The 18,601-nt window shown below is 38.5% G+C and overlaps 1 protein-coding gene across 1 annotated transcript; it reads right to left on the bottom strand.

The window, feature by feature from the left end:
- Nucleotides 1-4,872: 4,872 nt before the first annotated feature.
- Nucleotides 4,873-13,938, bottom strand: LOC146467972 (uncharacterized). Its single transcript, XM_085125660.1, has 5 exons — nucleotides 13,799-13,938; nucleotides 12,886-13,064; nucleotides 9,511-11,528; nucleotides 6,143-8,639; nucleotides 4,873-4,968 (listed from the first exon to the last, which is right to left on the bottom strand). The coding sequence occupies exons 1-4, from the start codon at nucleotides 13,936-13,938 to the stop codon at nucleotides 7,215-7,217; spliced, it is 3,762 nt and encodes a 1,253-aa protein (XP_084981786.1). The 3' UTR covers nucleotides 4,873-4,968; nucleotides 6,143-7,214.
- Nucleotides 13,939-18,601: the final 4,663 nt, after the last annotated feature.

Raw genomic sequence — 18,601 nt, forward strand, 5'->3', positions numbered from 1 at the left:
GGAATTGGCTAAACTTGATGGGTATGAAATTCAGTGTTTGACATCTCCGAATAACATTTTTTTAATAATTAGTAATAATACATTTTCTCTTTTATGAAACGACAGTAGAATTAACAGACATGAGTTTCCTTTTTGACTGGCGTTGTTTTTTTTTTTGTCTTTTTTCAGATTAAATTATATCATTGTCAGACCATCAATAATTTATGGAATAGCTGACAGGCAGGGTCTAAGTAAGTTATTGCACCATTTTTGGATTTATTTTTTCATGATTGTAATAATCAAGTGAATTCTTCTTAAAAAATGATCTGCAAGCTTTCCTTCTACTGATCTCAGTCTGCATCTTCACATTTATTTAGCCCCAAGGTTAATAATTGGAGCTGTCTACAAGCAAATGGGAGAAAACCTGAAGGTAAGAACTGTCTATAATTATGATTTATTAACGATAAAACATTTTGATAGCTGAGTTATTTCGTTTGTCTCACGATTGAGTCACACAGATGTGCATCGCGACGTTTCGACCGCTATACTGCTGGTCTTCATCAGGCGATGGTGTCGACTGATTGCTTAACGGTATAAGTAGCACCTTGGTTGGTGTTGATTGTTGTGTTCTGATCCTCTCTTAAGCTGTTGTTGATTGGAGGATTTCAATCCTTGTCGTTCAGACTAGAAATTGTTTCCTCAGCAGTCCACCTTGGTACCGATCAGCTGCTGTGTTGTTTGATCGCGGGCATCCACTTTTGTGGAATTTCAATTTCATTATCCCTGTTGATGTTGTCAGGGTGAAGTCTTATGTGAATAGCCTCAGTTTAACACTAAGGGTGTACCAATGTGGGTCTCGGTCAATAAACTTAACCTCATCCCAGAGTGGACAGTGGCCCGTCACATTGCTGTGTTCTGAAACGGCGGAGGATGGAATAAAAAAAATTTGCGTGTAAAACTATTTTAATTTATAACAGGAATTAAAAAAGTAAGAATTACAAGTGGCCAGATGCTCTTGTGAATGTTCAAGAAGCCCAATTCTTACACCTGCTATCACTAATATACCTGGTTATAACCCACCGATTTCCGTGCGTTCTCATTGGATAAAACACGTAACATGGTACAAAACTGGACAAAAGTTATCAGACAATGACAGTCGCCTGATTTATTTTGACTGGAAAAACAAAGAAAAAACGTCACACTTTTAGTTCTTAGTTGTTGTATTAATCCAATCGCAGTTTAAATAAAATCTAGTAAACTAGCTAGCTTACATTTATTTGGCTGCAGTCACACTGTGACTGCCACCGGCTGTTTTTGTCTTCTTCACAGTAAAGCAGGCTCATTTCAGGAATGAATCAGAGGGTTATGAGATAAATAAATCCCTTTCTGGTTTGCTGGTATATCGGATGATAGTGCAATTTGCTTAAAGATTGCGCTCAAAATTTCGCAGTTGCCCGCAAAGTTTTGCTTCTTGGCCAGCTGTTCATTTTTTGGACAATTTTTAAGCCTTGGGCATTATCCTCCAATCTGGTTACAGACAATATAACGTATTATATAATATATTATGCGAAATAAGGCTATAAGAAGCTTGAACTAATAAAATATGCAAACAAAAGAAGCCAATTGGGTAAATCATATAGTCATTTCCTATTGGTTGTTTGACATGAGTACCACTAGAGTTAAAATTTAACAAACTATGCATGTTCGGTGTGTTCTTAGTACTTAAAACTTTCTTTTGTGGATTTAGCTACTGTGGACGAAGGATCGATCTAAAGATGAGTACTGTTCATGTTACTGATGTTTGCCGTGCAGTATGGCACCTAACAGGCCATGGTAACAGCGGAGATGTGTTCAACTTGGCAGACAAGAGTAACACTAGTAAGATGCTGTTTAAATTGTGTCACTAAACACAAAAACAGTTCCAGTTCAGTCGACGACTCCTTCTTGTACTGAAAATGCAGTTTTAAAACTAGCCTCCCACGCAGTTGTACAACTCCCGTAAAATCGACTACAAGAAGAAGATACCTTGATTTAAAACAGGGTAATTCCTTCAGTAATTATAAAAACAAAATTACTGTTATCAACGGAAGCCCTAATTACAATATTAAAAATTCTAGAAATGCTAAAAATATCACACACGTCAAAATGATAGAAATACAATTAAACTATTAAACATCTACAAAACTACAAATTTTGATTCAAAACCATGCCGCCATGATAGCAAAATGCCTTTTTTATTCAAACCTTGAGCCGTATTATTTCACGTTTTTATCTACGTAAGTACCTCAGCTATGAAATTTGAAACCTTTATTTGATAATTAGGTTTTGCAGTGCTGTAATAAAATCTGAACAATCAAACAAAACCCATGAGAGAAGAAAGTATAGTTCTGTTGATTACTACTTCCCAGTCCTACTGCTTTTGTCACGTTCTTACATACAAGTTGTAGTATTGAGGGAACAGTTGTTGATGGAGTCATTGAGATCCAACCTAAATGTTTGTTTCTATCGACAGGTGGAAACGTTTGGAATAGTTGATGTTTTAGATTGATATTAAGAACACTGGGAAAAATCTGCCGCCTCATTTAACATATTCATTTTGAAACCGATGTGATATCTTATAGTCAGTGCTTTTATTTACTGAAAACGAGATATGTCACTTTTCCCACGAGAGAAAAGTAGAGGCCCATTGCAGGTTTCAACGGAAATGTTTGTTGTCCCTCAAAGAAATTGAACTCAGTGTTATACATAATTGTTGAAATGACTTTCATATAAAAATGATATGTTATTCTCTCAGCTCAAGGAAGTATCAGAAACTTTGTGTGTGAGATTTTTGGAATTCAGCACGGCTTTTTCGGAACTGTTTTGTCCAACATGGCACGGGTAATTAAGTCATCTCAGTACACAGTAAGAGTTCAGACTGTATTGGACATCAGCCTATAGTATGGGATTTACGGTAGTTTAGATAGTTTTCTTATTTCAAAATAGCCTAGAAGACGATTACCAGAATTGAGTAATTTACAATGTAAATGAACTGAAAAATTTATTTGGGATTAAATAAAACGCTTATAAGTTCTAGATAAAAACAGTGAGGAAATTTATTTTAAGAAAAACACGACACTCCTGAGTTATAAGTTCTACATAACATGGAAATACAGTATTCAAATGGCCAAAGTGTGACACTTAAAAGTCATAAAATTACGCATTTGAAAACTACGTGTAAATATTACTTATTTGCATTCGAGCGAATTGCAGATAAACAATCGCTTTAAACGATATGGTAAAGAGACCAGCAAATCTAGTGCCTTCTGATCGTCGAATAGAAGATCTAATTGAAGGTTGAATCGCAAGTGTCACAACACTACAACATCATCCCTCAGTTAATGAAAGGTCGTTCAGGCTGTCGTCTAGGTCTCCAAGGAGTGTATTGAGGAGTGTTTCACTTTCAGCTCAACATGGCCAAACTCCTTGGTAAGAAGCATGTGACAGAGATGTATCCAGACTACCCCTCTCAGTCCGTATCTGGATTAGGTAAGTCAAGTAGCGCAATCAACACCTTAGTTTGAGTCGGTGAATAGCTAGTACTCGGTGGATTCTGATTCGCAATGATACGGTAAGCTGGCATCATGTAGAAGAAAGTAGATAGAAGTTATCTGGGCTCGATTCTTCGAAAGCTGATCAGTTAACGCTGATCCCCGATTTTAAAGTTAACCAACATTTTCATTTCGCTTGTTAAAATTGTCTTAAAAAGCTAATTTTAAGCAAGGGCAAAGTAAAGTCAAAACTGAAGGACAAAAATCTTCTCGAAAAATCTTTATTAAGTGGTTATTAAACTTGAATCAAAGTTCACGCTAACCAAGGATTAGCTTAATCGAGCTTAGAACAACTGGGCCCAGGTTCTTTCAACTTGTTGGTTGCCAGTGGAACATGAGTCTGAAGCCATTGATTTCCAGTGAATCCTTTTTTCTGCGCTGTTGACTGTGTTTCAGCCCATGTTGGGCTGTCATTAAGTTTTTAGACTCATGTTGCATTTAGCTTCTCACCTGTACCTGGACAATCTCGTTGCTTTCCTAGTGAAATGATCGTGCAACCCGTAACATGAAGGATCTTTCAATGGTGTTTAGCCCGTAACAGGTGTTATGGGTTACGGCCCTTAATGACAGCTCTGCCATTGATACCTTTAGCCTGTCTCTCAACCAAACGACAAGTCAAAACACATCATGTTGGCTTAGTGAGGCAGTATGGGGGAGTTGTCTAAGGTGCTAGATTTGCAATACTGTGTTGCTGAGTTGAAGCCCCCTCTAAACACTTATTGGGATTCTTACCAGGCAGACTAGAGTTTGACTCTTCGTCAGTATATTCGTCAATGTACATGTAAATAGCCAATCGGAAGAAAAGTTAATGTTAATGCTAAATTCTCAGTCATCGTTCTCATGATCATCAATTGGTCGACCTTCACCCCCTCCCCCAATTATAACCAACGTTATAAAGCATTTTTCAATTGAGTGGCGAAAGTAATTTCTTGTTTGCTTTGGTTTTCCTTTACTACGCTCTGTGATTGGATAGCAAAATTCACTCCACTTGCTTCAACCAATGAGAATCAAAATGAAATCCAATCGTGGCTTGCTCGCACGCGTTTTCTCGCGCTTGGCGTTTACATTCGTTGTGATTGGCCACAGTAGTTTATTACTTTAATTTGGTTTTACGGTACTTAGTTGAAAACCGCTCTAATGAATTTGATGTAGTAATATACTGACACCCAGATAAAGTATTTTATTTCTCGTTAGGCCCCACATCGGTTACTACTTGTTTAGTTACGTTTAGTGTAGTTTAGTCTAGTCATGGGAAATCTCCGTCCATTAAAATATCTAAAATTATTTCATTAACATTTGTTAACAGGAACTTCTATATGACAACCACTTGTGTAGAGATGGATCAAGGATTGACGAAACAGGGTTTAAGTACAATTTTCCCCAACTGACCGTGGAAGCACTCAGAGAGAGGTGAGATTTTGATGCCTCTTCGTCATGACCACGTGTGTTAAGCTATGTTACAGCATTTTAACGTGATTTTGCTCAACAACGCTCTGTGATTGGTGAGCAAAACTCGCGTCACTTCTCAACCAAAACCAATCGTGACTCGGTCACACACAATTTCCCGCGCTTGACGCCTGTCTTTCATATACATGTAGGCAGGCAAGCCCAATAGCGAATCTCCTGAAGAAACAGAGAAATTTTCGACCTTTCAAAGCGACTCGCACACACATTTATCCACTTCGGGAGAGTATGGTCAAAGCAAAACAAAACAAACTCAAAGAAAGAACAAATTCTCCTTCCTGGATTTGAACCCGAACTCGACCGTTCAAGAAATTTACGTTAGCAGTTTGCGCTCTTTTAGTGATTTACCCATGACAGTATGGTGGTAATGGTATATGTACAGAACTCAGATACCAAATCGTTGACCCTGGCGACGCACGAGGCACACTGCTTTGCCATACAAACTGACTCGCATGGTTTACTCATTTCATAAGCATAGTAGTCCGCTCGTTGCCCGCGTAGCAGGTCTCGCATGGGCGAATGTTTGGTTTATCAACAGAGTTGATAACTGAAGCCAGGTAAGTTACCCAACGTAGGGAGATTCGAGTGCTGACGTTTCGACGTCAGCACTCCAATCTCTTTACGGTGGCCAATTTACCTTTAGTGATAAACTATGTTGATAAAACCAAACATTTGTTCTTTCTCCCCACCGACGTAACACCACAGTTTCTTCAGAAAGTATCCCCCTTTTCCTCTCGTATAATCGCCTCTCTGTTGTCGTATTCCAGGTTCTTGATGATTATTTCTCAAACTCATTAATAATTCATGCAGTCAAAAGCCAATAAATGACCTCCATTTCGGTCAGGTGGATGAATCTTGATACCCCAATGAAACACCAGATGAAACACCACCAGGTTTTCATCTGAGATGAAACATGTTTTTCATCTGAGATCAAACATTTGCATTTTAATGAGATTAATTTCTTATTGTTTCATTTGAGAAGACATGTCAAAAACTCGGGCTTCGTGCTTTATCACGGGTTCCAAATACCTCGAAACAGATGAAAGCACTCGGCCTGCGGCCTCGTGCTTTCATCTGTTTCTCGGTATTTGGAACCCGTGATAAAGCACTCGCCCTCGTTTTTGACATATTACGTCAAAACACGGCTGTTTCCCTCTTCACTGGCTCATTCAAGATGATCTCCAACACCTATTTTGCCTGAGATAGTAATGGTTTAATGGTTCGGACACATGTCCTAGTGGATATGAAGAAATGAATAAAACACTCGGTACTGTGAGAGTCCACACAAACGTTATCCCAAGAATGATAGTACGCAGTGTCAAGAGTGAAAGCTGACAAAGTTGAAGTACTAAATTATCAATTTTGCGAGACATTGTCTTGTGCCGTGCCTCTTGAAATCTTGGCACTGAAACATTCAACTGCCTTTAATAAAAAAAACAACAAAATAAACAGATGAAAACGACCTGACTACTTCGTATATTAAGGGCAATCATTTAACAGAGTTTTCATGCATTTCAATAACTTTTGAAAGGCGTTAATGAAGTTGAGGATTTTGAGGTCAACTTAAAGTTAGTAGTATCAGGCCTTCCCAAGGGCAGGGAACTTCCCCCCCCCCCCCCCCTTCCTCCTCCTTAGACTTTGTCTAAGTAATCGGTCCTGTGGCTCTCACCCTGCAGCGACTTCAGCCCTTCTTCACCAGAAGTGCAATCAATGCGTGAATGTTGTAATGTAGAAATAACTTCAACGTTGATTGATATGCGTTGATTTATTTTTTCAACATCGTCATGGTATAACATTGAATTTTAGAAAGCGTGCAGTAATTTTTTCATAGAAAATAAGACATTCTTTGTTTTCATTTATTGAACATTAGATGTGTTTGATTTAACATGAAGGTAACAACAGATAACTGCAGCTATAGTATCGTGACCTTTAGCCGGACCATTACCACTAAAATTTAAAATGAATCGAATATTAACCTTGCCGAGTAATCATTGGACGTGTAATAAATACTTAACTCCTTCCGGATAAATTCTGTATGAGTAATTGTTATGAATAATTAAGGTGTCTGTTTTGCTTTGTTCCGATTAATGTTTGAAATGATTTTCATGAATTTTGAGACGATTGAGTTACTTCAGTTCACTTTGTTCCGTTCGGCTTTAAGTACTGTTTTGCGAAGATGTATTACCTTAGCTTAAGTTTCACTTCAACGCTGAAGCCGTTTTTGAGATTCAAAAATCGAACGGTTTTGCCATCAGGCAGAACCCACACATTGGGCTTGTAGTAATCTGGCTTCCCGTGGGTTTGGACATTAACGATGCTGTCCAGCACTGGTTTCCTTAGTGTTACCTCAATTTCCCTTTCTTTGCTTGAGGAATGATACAACTCCTCCTGTCCCACATCATCTGATTGAGTTAGAGGACCCCATTTTGTGGGAAGATTTATGTCAGGAGAACTAATACCAAGGAAAACAGAATCATCAGTTTCCTCGGCCATGATTAGACAATTGCCTTCGCTGACGACCTCTAGTGGGCCTTCAGGTGGAAGCACTCCGGCGGCTGTAAACATTACATAACCAGTCACAGGATGGCTGAGGGAGGACCATGACATGGGTGAAATCAGAAATTGGACTATGTGGGCGCTTTCATCTTTCTGCAGAACTTGATAAACCTCATTTCCCGCTGTTTCCTGGGCGGTTGTTAGGTCATTTAATATTAGATGATAGGTGTTAGTCGGTATCAAAACGGCGTATTCATAACTTGAGGGAAAGGCGCCATGCTCGAACCATGCCGCACCATAACGGGAAGACGTTGTGTTTCCTCCATCATCCGTCTTGGATTTCTGATCTTTTACGTGAACTTTTAACATTGATTTGCTGGGGCTTGGTATGTAGTAAAAGTTTCCCTTCGTGTCCGTGAGGGTTGTGTAACTATTACTCGAGGACGGTGTTGCAGCTGGAAATATTGGAGAGTGATTTTTTTGAACCCCATCGACCTTTATGAATGATGTGCTTACTCCGTCCAGAAGCTTGTCTTGGAAGAGAGTTGTCTGGACGACCTTTCCGTTTGTGTCTTGAGCCTCAATGTTACTTCCTAAACAAACTAGTAAGTTTTCAAAGAAGAAAACCGATTTCTTAAAATACAACTTGATATCATTTCGCCAGTCATGTAAATCATAATTTGGTTGTTCAAAGTCCATGCCAAAGAGACCGTTTTCCAAGGTCCTTGTACCCTTGAACGTAACACCTCCAGCCAGCGATCGTGGGTTGTGAAACCTTGCTCCGCCTATATTTAAGTCGTCTACTTTCGGCGATCCAATGGCAATGGTTGTCGCTCCAGGAACTTTGGCCCAGTCCCATCCGCTTTCGACGTCATGAACCTCAAGGTGTGATTCACTGTTGGCAACCAGGAGAGCACCATGGCTGGAAAACATACCGTAAAAATTTTCGTGCCCTGAATTTTCATAATCCCAGTGAAAACGGTTAAATCCCTTGGCCGTTACTGCCCAGTCCTTGCGTCGATGGACAGTTAGGGCGGCGAAGTTCTTGGACCAGTGGCCTTCAGGGGAGGGCTCAGCAGATATACCTTGAGATTCAGCCACCAATTTAACCTTTAAACAAAGAGAGTGAGATTATATTCCCAAAAGTGATGGTATTCAAATGTCAACCAGTACTAGTTGTGATATGTCTATGAAACTGGCCATTTCCCATGACATTCCAAGATTCCTTTCCGTACTAAGGAAGGAATCTGCTAATCCCATCCCTAAGACATGTCCGACGTCCTTACATTCAATAGGTCGGAACTTGAAACTACAGCGATAACAAGTATATTTGAAGTAAAGAAATGGCAAAAATAATTGCATGCTCCACAGCTAGCAGCGGGACTTAAACGTAGTTGTCTTACAATTGTATTATATCGAGAAGGATTTCTTTTATTCAGGTTTTAAACTTAGCTTTACGAAGCATTTTGCGTGAATGGGGTTATTACTTTCCACATTTGGACTCCACTTCTGGAAAAAGACGTCGTCATTTTTCCGCTGTTGAAAAAAGCTAACAGTCCGTTTCAGGGAAAACGCCTTACCTGACGTTTTACCTGAGGTCAGTAGAGTCCAATTTAAATCATAAAACTGGTGGCTCTTCTGTAAACACTTGCTAACAGGCGCATGAAGTTAGCTTATCATGTCTTTAGCCAAGTGTGACCTAGAGACGAGCTTCCGGGTATAATTGTTTTGAATAGCCCCTATTTAATAGCAAGCCTTTCCCTTTGTCAATCAGTTCAAACTCGCCCATTGAGCTGTAAACAAATGAAAACTGTCTGTATGAGGTAAACTATTGCGTAAAAGGTATTTTCCATGTGATGAATCTCTTAAATCTCTATTTTAGACAGTTTTGGAATACTTCCCTTAACCATAGTGAGCCTTAGTATACTTTAACAGTACACTGAGTGACCACTTTAGTGTCGTACAAACACAAAATACTCACTGCCTCCATTATGTCTAAAGACCCCAAACTGTTTGAATAGTACTTGGCCGCTATGTTTGGTCTCCCCTTTTCTAGGTACTTGCCCGCATCTGGGTCATCATACAACCGCAAAAACATTTCTGGTCCAGTTACATTGGTCACATGTATTCCTACTGGTACTGTTGAAGGCAAAATGGGGGGATGGGAAACGCTTATGTAAGCATAACCTTGTAAAACAGCCCTGAGAAGGACCTTGTTAAAGTAGTGTGGGAAACGTCCGTTAACGCTGTTTGGAGTAGAAGACTTGACTGCTATTACACGCAGTGTCTCAAGTGCTCGTCTGATGTTGCTGACCGATGTTGTCGATAAAGCAAATTCAGTTCCTCCAAGAAGGTACTGCACGAAAGCGGCGGTATCTAACGCTTGTGGAACATAGTTTGATCCATAAAATGCCTTGTGGTGATATCCTATAAAATCAGGCTTGATCACTCCTCCAAGTCCTTCATTCACTTCCAACGCGTTGTTCATCCACCGGACTAGAGCTTCCATATCCCGGAGCTTCGCTTTGACTTCATCATCATCGTCGTTTGGCATCACAAGCACGATCATAAGCCTGTATAACAAAATTGTTTTCATACGGTCAGCAGTCGTTCCTTTGAGTTCGAATTCTGGCGTTTGGTAAACCTCTCCAAAGTCGTTGTACCATTTCGCCGTGTTGATCAAATCCAGCAATCTGCTTTTGTTGGAAGGAATGCTTAATGAATCATTTAGGAGAAACAGTGTGTGCATGAATCCAGCTCCATCCTTGTTCATTTCATGGTCCAAGGAACCGAGGCCGCTGCCATCAGCAAATCCTTGATCTTTAACAAAATCAAGAAGGTTGTTTATCTTGCTTAGTCGGTCGAGGTTGAGTGTTTTTATCGCTGTTTCTAGTCGGTCCTTTGTAAGCGGTTTTGGCCAGTTCCTTAGATAGCTTTCAAGCAGCTTTTTCATTCCTTTATATTTACCTGCAATAGCAATATAAGCAGCCTCCTTTTTGTCTTTGTCATTTGAGTTGAGTTCAGGGAGTTGCTTCGCAGCAGCATCTTCCACTTCGTTAACGCGAGACCTTAAATAGTACTCCACTGCCAAAGGAATAAGGATTTTTTCCATGATGAAACCGAACTTTCTCGTCTTATCGGCGTTAGAATACTTTTTTCCATATCTACAGTCTCTGCAAAACAAAGGAGGTCCTACGATTTTTCCTCCGTCGAAAATTAGATCATCATATTGTTCGTGTGCCTCTTCAGCACTCTCCAAAAAGGAATTCCACCTTTTTTCAAGAACGGAACCGTTTGGGAAGTTTGAAGACGTTTTTGTCTCGTCGCAGTACCAGTTCTTAAGTCGACTTCCAATGTGCTCCAAACTCGTCACCTTTTTCTTATCAATTGTTGCGGGTGGGTTAGGAATGGGATGCTGACTCCAGTGGTATGTCCTCTGCCAATGTTTACTCGCGTCATACCGATCCAAGCCCCCAATGGGAGGAACTATTTTGTCCCGTGACTGTTTTCCAAAGCCTTTCTCAAACCCGAGCAAGTCCATGTAGACAGTATTCGCATCACTTAGGACAAAGTGAACTTCATCGATTACAACAGACTTGTTACAGATGTTCTTACCTTTAACGTTACATTCTGTAAATTTAACCCAAATTCCTCTCCATCCTTGAAAATCAAGGTTCGCTTGAAACTTTCCAACAAGGCTGGTGGAATGTTTAAATTCTACGTCTAATGTTTTTCCTGGTGAGGAGTCTTCCTTGTAGAACCATACTTTGACTCCTCCTTGGGGAAGCCAGTTATGAGGAATTGTGAATACTGGAGATTTTAGCTGCAGCTTTGAGGGACCAATGGCATTCCATCTGAGCGAGTTTTTTAAATGCTTGACTGTCGTGGGTTTGCTGGACAGTGACAAAGACTTGGGGGCTGGTGGGATAACCTTAAAGCAGTCCTTTTGATCTGGATTCTCGAAGTCAAAGAGTTCATCATGACGACAAGGAGGATTTACTGTAAGGAAGTAAAAATGAAACTCTTTATTTAAGATGCTTTCTCTTTATTGCAAATGTCTGGAAACTATTATGCTAGAGGTTTTACTGTAGACACGTGTACAAGACACACACCTACATATTCATGACAATACAACATACGACTGACCTTTATGTTTTCAGATCTAAATAGCCGGCAGTGATAATATAAAACGTAGCAGTATCTCGGTGCATAAGCTATAAGTCAAATTTGCCCCATTTCGCTGTATGAAGCGATAACCTTTTTTTTTTTGACGTTGCAATAACTAATTCAAGATTTTGAATCTTCCTTAATCTAGACATAAGAACTTTAAATATAGGAAACGTTTTTCTGCAACGACAAGAATACAAATATTGTTTAGCGATTAGTAATACATGATTGACAAATAAGTCTTCGCAATTTGGCATTCCAAGCATAATTTCTTTGTTGTTGAGGTTAGTTATATTTACATTTAAAGAAAAAGTGGCTTTGCTCTTTAAAATATTAAAAGTTATTAAAATAATTTCTGCCCAAAATTCTTTGGTATAATTGCCGGCAATAGATTAAGATATGTTCTAGGAATTCGTTCTCCTTTACACAGAAAGAACACACTGGAGAAGACACAACACCAATTTTATACAAAAAGGCATTTGTCACTGGGTATTTGTTTATCAGTTTGAATTGAAATTCACGCATCTTTGTGTCCGAGATGGCACGATGCGGCAAGCTATAGATTTCTGGCCAATCAAGGGTATCATTTATAAAAGAACTCCTGTATTTCTCTTGAGCGGAAGGTATGGTGATAACTCTGTTTCTGAGTTCCTTATAAATAGTTTTTGACGCAGCTTTATTGATCGAGGTGTTTTGCCCGTTTAAGCATAAAGCTCCTGCAAATTAAATGCATTTTTAACAGAGTAATAAGGTCTATTTAAGGAATCTCGCCATTGGCTCGGGAGGGCGTTTAACAAAGAAATAAGTCTAAATTGATCCAAAGGAGTAAGGTTCAGCTCTCTTAAATTACATTTAGTTATTAACTCATTGTTTTCAGAAATGAGGTCTCCTTTTCCGCCAATATTTTATAAAATACAGGTTTTGTCGTCGATGCGAATAAGTTTATTATTCCAAAGACTAATTTGGAGAATTTCATTTTGTTATCAGTGATTTATCCGCATTGATTATTTTCCACAAAGCATTTTGCGAAGTTCCTTAAGCAATCCTCGTAGAAAGGTGGAACTTATCATCGCTAACCTTTTAACATCGAAATTGCAGCAAAGTATAAATTTACCACCAACTGGTTCAGTTAAGTAATGTAATAGAATAATCTTCCAGCTACTTGGTTCGTCACTGGCTAATTTCTTACAGCACATAATTCTCTGTGTCTCAATCATGGAATTCAAATGAGGAGCCTTAAGTCCACCATCCTCAATATCGCCGACAAGAACAGAACGCTTAACTTTGTCTTTACCCTTCCAAATGAAATCGAAAATAATTTCATTCACCTCCTTTACAAATTCTAGATCGCAACATACCATACTCGCCCTATACAAGAAAATAGGACTTATGAATGTCTTGACAATTTGAACTCGGCCAAATATCGTAAGATCACGCCATCTCCAGATGTGTAGTTTCTGTTTGATAGAGGTAACAATTTCATCAAAATTCAACTTTTGTTTGGCACGCGAATCGTAGGTGAAGTGAACTCCCAAAATTTTTACTGAGTGTTTTAAAATTTCAAGGTTTTTACTTTCGGTGTCATTTCTTAAAGAGGAGCCGAGCACACACTGTTCTCGAGTTACATCACCTCAGACTTAACATGATTAATCCTGAGACCTTTTGAGAATTGGATAATTCGCCACGATAGAAAGAGTCATTTAAACTGTCCACCATAAACTCGCCTAAGACATGCCAAAAAGCTTTATAGAATTCTACAGTTAGTCCATCATTCCCTGGAGATTTATTAGTCTAAAAGAGCTGAAGACCTTTAAAACATTCAGAGACTGTTAGTTTTCCTTCACAGACTTGAGCATCAACTCGAGAGAGTTTTGGCACATCAGGATTTTTCAGAAAATAATTTAGCATATTCTCAGATGGTGAAAGAGTATCGCTTTTACAGAGATAAGAGTAGAATCTTTCAATTTCTTGTTGCACTTTTTGAGGGTCTGCGATTAACACACCTTCGCCATTGAAGATTTTCCAGACTGAACTTTTACTTTTATTATTACTAAGTTTCAAGATTTAAAAAATATTTATTGCTTCTCTTTCCCTTTTCATACCAAGTAGCCTTCGAACGAATTATCGCGCCTTTAGCCAGCCTTTCATATATATCACCATATTCAATTTGGAGGTTTTCAAGCTGTTCAAAGTTTTCATCAGAAGGGCATTTGCTACACTGTTCCTCACAAGTCTGAAGCATTTTTTCGATCTTAGAGACTCTTTCTCTTTTTTCACGAGCTTTTTCTTTGTTATATTTTATGGGAAATTGTATAATTCTGTATTTAATTAAGTCCCACAAGACCCTCTTATCAGTAACTGCACTGAATTCGGCTAGCCACGCTGGTAGACTTTTAGTTAATAATGCTGCATAGTTCATTAATCGTCAGCAAGACTAGCGTTCAATTTCCAAAACGACGGGCCGTATTTTTGTTTACCAGTGCTACTAAATTGCAAAATAATGGCCGAATGATCGGAGTTTATCGAGGATATGATATCGGATTTTCAATATCTTCTTGACAAACATCGCTTATTAACCAAAAATCGAGTCTTCTCTGGATAAGAGGTTTCTTTCGTCTCCAAGTAAAACGTTTGATCTCCGGGTTTCTTATTTGCCAAATATCTATTAAATCAAAATCCAGGCATAGATCTTCAATGAATTTAGCTGAAGCTTTCTTTGACTGATTCTCGCCAGAGCAGTCCCAGACCGGGTTTATCACCTCCAAGGATTATCCTATTATCCTTTTCGATTATATTCTTTTCAATATTCTTATTCAAATTATCGTAGAAACAACATTGGTCTTGCACACTATTCGGAGCACGTACCTATTTACAAACAAGAACGAACAACCTTGAACTTCAGCTTCAATTATAATAAAACGCCCATTATCATCGGAGCGAACAGAGTTTAGCTTAAAGTCTAAATCATCTCTTACAAGAAACCTCTTTTGTTACTTATTTTCAACTGTGCTGAGTTGGAGCTCGTTATCAACGAACAAAAAATCAAAACTTTCAAACGTGTGTTCAGGTATATCAGGTGAATGGCAAACAAAACACCCCACGGTTCGCACTGTGCCTCTCGCTCATAAGTTTTTTTTATCCCGGCCCCTACTAAGTAGGTACCAGATAGGGCCCGAGTCCAAGCCAGTAAATCAGCTTGCTAGTGTAGGGCATAAAGCTGTGGGTAGGATAAGAAAACTCGATCACAAGCACATCCCGAAGGGATAAGAGGGGCCAGAAGGTACGTTGTGACTTTAGTTGGGGAAGAAAGCGAGAAACAGGTACCCAGTGACAAAATTCTGTGTAGGCCAACGAAGGAAGCTTTTTAATTTGGTTTGTAAAAGAGTGCCGTTTTAATTTGGTCACTAGCCGTGATCTATAATTACCTGACGCTTGAGTGAACCCAATTATTGACAGCAGGTAACAGCATGTCAGTAGGCCAAGGAAAGTTGACATGTTCCCTTTCTTCCTCTCCCTATGGAAATTCAAAATAAATACATTGACGGGATTGTTTAAAATGTGACTGTTAGTATATTGTCGGTGAAGCCGTCGCGCGCAATCACCTCAAACTGAAATCAAGTGGGATTCCTCTCTTCGTTTTTCTTGCCTCTCAAAAGATCTTTTCCGTAGGTCTTTGCACCTTGTAGTTCCGTTTTGGTACAAGTTGTAATCACCAGGAGTAGTTTGTACGCATTGTGTTAATTTAATGGCCCTTTCAGTTTTAATAAAAGCGCCCGATTTTACAACGAAAAAAGAAAGAACAAATTTCCATTTGCCGAAATAAAAAAACAAACAAACAGCTCCACAGGGAAGTGCAGCTCAGTGGCTTCATTTAAATAGTAACTTAAACCCAGAGACTCTAACGTTTTAGTGTCAAATTCCAAATAATTTTACTGATTTGATTCTAACAGACAACAGTTTACCTTCGCATTTTAATTTAATCGCGTGGAATACAGTTCGAGCTGGAGATAAGAAAACATGCACTCTGTCCGATATTTAGACCTTTCATCTTAAAAAGTTAAAAGTATTAGTTTTTGCGCGTGTGGTTATCACTGATTTTTATTTATTATTATTATTTTTTGCTATTTCTCCTGCAAGGGAGCTAAACTGCATTGGAAATTACACGCTAAACGTTACTCATAAATTTTCCCTTACGTACCTCACTGAGAAGAAATCTCTGGTCCTGGCCCCAGTTGTTCAAAGGGCGGACAACTTTATCCAGTGGATAAGTCACTTTCCAGCGGTGCAAATGTACTCCAAACAACACTTCTGGCAAATTTTCCGCACAATCCCATACTAAAATTAGACATAAGCTTCTACTCTACGCATAAATTATAGGGCAATAGGCAAATTCTTGCACACATTTAATTGCCGCATAGCGACCAGTGAATAAAATTATCCGCTCTTTGAACAACCGGGGCCTGCTCTTTTCTTGATGGCCTTTAGGTGATGAAGAAGTATCTGCTCATCAACTCTTATTGACCTTTATCTTCGAATTTTTGTAGTGAATGTAATGAAATATGGAAAACCTGTTCAGCCATCGGCAATCCTCTTAACTTTTTCTAAATTAAAAACTTACAAAATTTGAAAATTATCTGGTTGTATCATGAAAATTACAATAATAGTAGTACTATTAGGAAGGAAAACCCAAATAATGGTTGATTTGTGTACTTTTGGCCCTTCTCGATCTAGAGTTACAAATTATGTTTGGACCGTTATGTGCGTATAAAATAAACAATATTTAGCATGTCGACACCGGGTAATTATCATTACTCCGTTAGCCGTTTGACAACAAGTTAGTGCGTCTTACTTATTTGCTCGACGTGGACGTCGAGTTCTTAAGGGAAGGCGTATGTTAGGGAAATTTCGGTCGATATTTATCGTACTTGTATTTGAGTTTACAGGGAATATTTCATATCTATCCAAGTATATTTTGTGGCTTAAGGTTGTGTTATTATTGGTTCTATATCGTATATCGTGCAAGAGCAATGGTAACCTTAGTTTCCGTTTTAGCTTTTCAGTAATTTACCAAGCTGTGCAAATGATCTCGAAAACCTTATCATGCTTGTTACTAAGGGAAAATAATTAGCAAAGCCAACAGTAGCTATGCTAGGAAATATTTTTAAATTGTCTTCGTAGACCTGAATAAGGTTAATCAACTTAGAGGTTCTAGAAGTGTTGCTTGAAGTAAATTAGTTTCGTTGAAATGAATACTCTTGAAATGAGTTCCGATCTGTAATTGCGTTTTCTGGAGCATTCAATAGCATTAATCAACAACTTGTCAGTTTGTCGTTTATCTTTGAGCTTTTACCGATCCCGCTTCGCTCTGTGTATGTCTAAAAAATCGCTCTCAAATTACGCAGGTTGGCCAACACATATCAAACAAAGCCATCATCAGCTGTGGAGTTCCCCAAGGGTCAGTTCTTGGCCCATTGCTTTTTTTGTTATATGTTAATGATATCCACAAATGCTCAGATAAACTCAAGTTTTACGTTTTTGCTGATGATGCTAACATTCTTTACGCTAACAAAAATGTGAAGGCCCTTGAAATCACACTTATTGCCGAATTACAAAAACTTCATGATTGGTTGACAGCCAATAAGCTGGCTCTCAACATTAAAAAACAAAATTTCGCAATATTTTACTCTTACCAAAAGCGACTTGCTTACCAGCCAAAAATTTTTATCTTTGACAATGAGAAAAATAGAAATGTTACTCTTGAGTCTAAAGTTTATATTAAATACCTCGGTGTTCTGATTGATAAAAATCCGTCTTGAAAGTACCATATCGATGTTATTGCCATTAAAATTAGCAAAAACGTTGGGCTAATTGCGAAGCTGCGACATTTTGTGCCTCGACAAATACTCTTAAAAATTTATCAATCACTGATCCATCCTTATTTAACCTATGTTCTGGCTGCCTGGTGCCAGGCATGAAAGAATTACCCGAACAAAATTTTAATTCTCCAAAAAAGAGCACGTCGTATGATGTATTTTGTTGACAGATGCGATCATGCAATTCCCGGCTTCTTTATTGATGCTAACGCTTTACCAATAAATTTTTTTATTACGAGTCTGTAGCAAATTTAATGCACGATATTAATAACAATAATGCACCCTTAAACATCGTACGTTCACTTATTTAAGAAAACGTCCAGCATTCATTCATATTATACACGATCATCCACCTCCGGATTCTCTAGATTAGAAATACAAAAGCATTCTTTTTCTCGACTTGGTGTAAAGCTGTGGAATGAGATACCATCTCATATAACAGACCTCCCGAAGAAAACATTCACAATGGTACTTCGCCAATTGCTTTTTGATGTCCTGGAAAAAGAAGATGACTATATTGGAATCCCTATGATAATTAAAAATGTACTGAGGACTAACTAAATAATTGTTCCATTTAGTATTTAATTGCTTTTATTTTGTACACTAGTGTAAAATGCTTTAAATCTGTTACTACGTAAAGTTTTTGCATGTTTGTATTTGTAATTTCTCGTTAGTATTCTAAAGTGTTCCTGTATTCATCTTGTCCCGCCTCGATTAGTTTTGTAACTATTTGCGGGACAAACCATTTATTCTTTTGTTTTCTAAATAAATTGTTATTGTTGTGTGAATAGCTCAACCTTTTAGTTACGAACACTAAGTGAGTTTCTTTGTGAACTGTGATAACCCAATTATGCGGCCGAGCCGTTCACTGACACTTCGGAAAACTTATTTGCTACATTTACGCACCTCAAGTACTTTTAATTTAGGACAGTTGAATAGTGCAATTTTTCCTTGGTTAACAAGTGTAGTCGTTAGTGAGGGTTTGGTACTAAAACTTGGCTTTTTAATCTTCTATGCGTTATTCAAAGTACT

This window comes from Pavona decussata, unplaced genomic scaffold (assembly GCF_977016875.1).
Source record: "Pavona decussata unplaced genomic scaffold, jaPavDecu1.1 SCAFFOLD_134, whole genome shotgun sequence".
Taxonomy (NCBI): domain Eukaryota; kingdom Metazoa; phylum Cnidaria; class Anthozoa; order Scleractinia; family Agariciidae; genus Pavona; species Pavona decussata.